General features: G+C 37.7%; 1 protein-coding gene across 1 annotated transcript in view; it reads right to left on the bottom strand.

Moving 5' to 3' along the window:
• Positions 1 to 1747, bottom strand: part of LOC119586202 (3-hydroxyacyl-CoA dehydrogenase type-2-like) — a 9373-nt gene that overhangs the window by 1306 nt on the left and 6320 nt on the right. The window contains exons 2-4 of the mRNA XM_037934904.1: positions 1470 to 1634; positions 1080 to 1244; positions 407 to 644 (exon numbers count right to left, since the gene is read on the bottom strand). Coding sequence (XP_037790832.1) covers positions 407 to 644; positions 1080 to 1244; positions 1470 to 1634 — 568 coding nt within the window. The remainder of the gene's footprint in view (positions 1 to 406; positions 645 to 1079; positions 1245 to 1469; positions 1635 to 1747) is intronic.

Here is a 1747-nt window from a genome sequence, read left to right as displayed (position 1 = left end):
TGATACAGTAACTCCAAGTAAGAAGCAAAAGAAGCCACTATATTTTACCTGACATATACTTTTATAAGTTTAAACAGCAATACTAGTAAAACATAAGGGACACATGACTTAGAAGTCGAATTTGAAGTAGAAGTACAACCAGCAGTAGAGAAAATCACAATGATACAGCTACTACAAACAAGCATGGATACCATAAGAACAATGCTAGGTTAGCCAAGAAAAGAAAATTACAAATATTACCAAGGAAATGGGTTGCCAAGAAACCTCATTTAATCACCTGAACACAAAAAGCATTATTTCAGAAAAGGAAGGTAAACGCAAATACTTTTTTGGATGTAATGCCCCCATATGAAAACCACAGTTTATCAAAATATGCACGGCTGAAAAATGATTGCACTTTACATACCTGGCGCAATAGTGCACACTCTGATCCCTATAGGTGCCAGATCCCTCGCAATGGGAAGTGTCATGCCTACAATGGCTCCTTTGCTAGCAGAATAGGCAGCTTGACCGATCTGCCCATCAAATGCCGCAACACTTGCCGTATTCACAATTACTCCTCTCTGCCCGTCGGCATTTGGTTCATTCTCTGCCATCACTCCACAGGACAGGCGGATCACATTGAACGAGCCGCCCAAGTTGACCTGCGAAAGACACTGGTTTAAAGGAATACATGCCGAGAATGGTTTACTTTTACACTTCAAACCCTGTTTTAAAATATTCCACATCTATTCTCCTTATCAAATGTATCAATTCATCTGTTTGTAATTAGATTATTTGCTTTTTCTTAATGAAATATTTATATGAGCTTTCCTTTTTTTCAACACTGCATAAAATTAATAAACTCCTTTTTATCCTCACCATTAGGAATATCAAAAGCCACTTAAAACTATTCATATACTGGCAATATATGGGAAAAAGGAATCATATTTTTGTAACAACTATTTAATTAAGATGCAATGACTCAGCAACTGAAATCCTCATCAATATCACTATTTCTACACCTTTTTTTTCTATAGATTCATCTCCTGTCTCACATTCTACTTAAAACAATCAGTAAATGGAAAGTCCTGCTTTACCCTTTGAACACGCATAAAGTCATCCAGAGAATGAGGCAATTTCTTCTTTGGGTTGTAGGTCTTCACGGCAATGCCAATACCAGCACAGTTGACAGCCACATCCAGCCTGCCAAATTTGTCTTGGCACATGGCAAGGGCTTTCTCTACATCCTCTGCTGATGATACCTGTGGATATCATCCTTATTTATTAAAAGGAAATGAAAAGAAGGAGTATAATTAGTTTAGAAATAATCATGAAATAAACAAAATAAAAATTTACTAAGTTCACTTACCCTGAGTTATGTGTCTACATTTACATTATCACTTCTGCTTAACAATAAAGATATTGAAAACTGTTCCTGTCATGCATGGAAATAAGGTACTTTGCAAGAAAAAGATTAACATTCTTACATCAGTGGGGGCAAAAATGGCATTATCTCCTAAATCACTGGCTACTTTGGCACCCTGGGAGGTGGGAAGATCGCAGATGACAGCACGTCCACCTTCTCTAACAATTCTCTCCACAGTTGCCCTTCCGAGGCCGGATGCTCCCCCGGTGACAAGCGACACTACACCCTGGAAAAGTCATGTTCATTATAGATCTTGAATTCTGTCACATGTACTAGATTTTATCATGCATATACTTGCTACATGAATGGAGCTAACTATAATTCTTGCTGGTTGCTTTG

Source organism: Penaeus monodon, chromosome 21, assembly GCF_015228065.2.
Source record: "Penaeus monodon isolate SGIC_2016 chromosome 21, NSTDA_Pmon_1, whole genome shotgun sequence".
Lineage (NCBI taxonomy): Eukaryota > Metazoa > Arthropoda > Malacostraca > Decapoda > Penaeidae > Penaeus > Penaeus monodon.
Note: the sequence above shows the minus strand (reverse complement) of the source record. Positions and strands in the feature narration are given on the sequence as shown.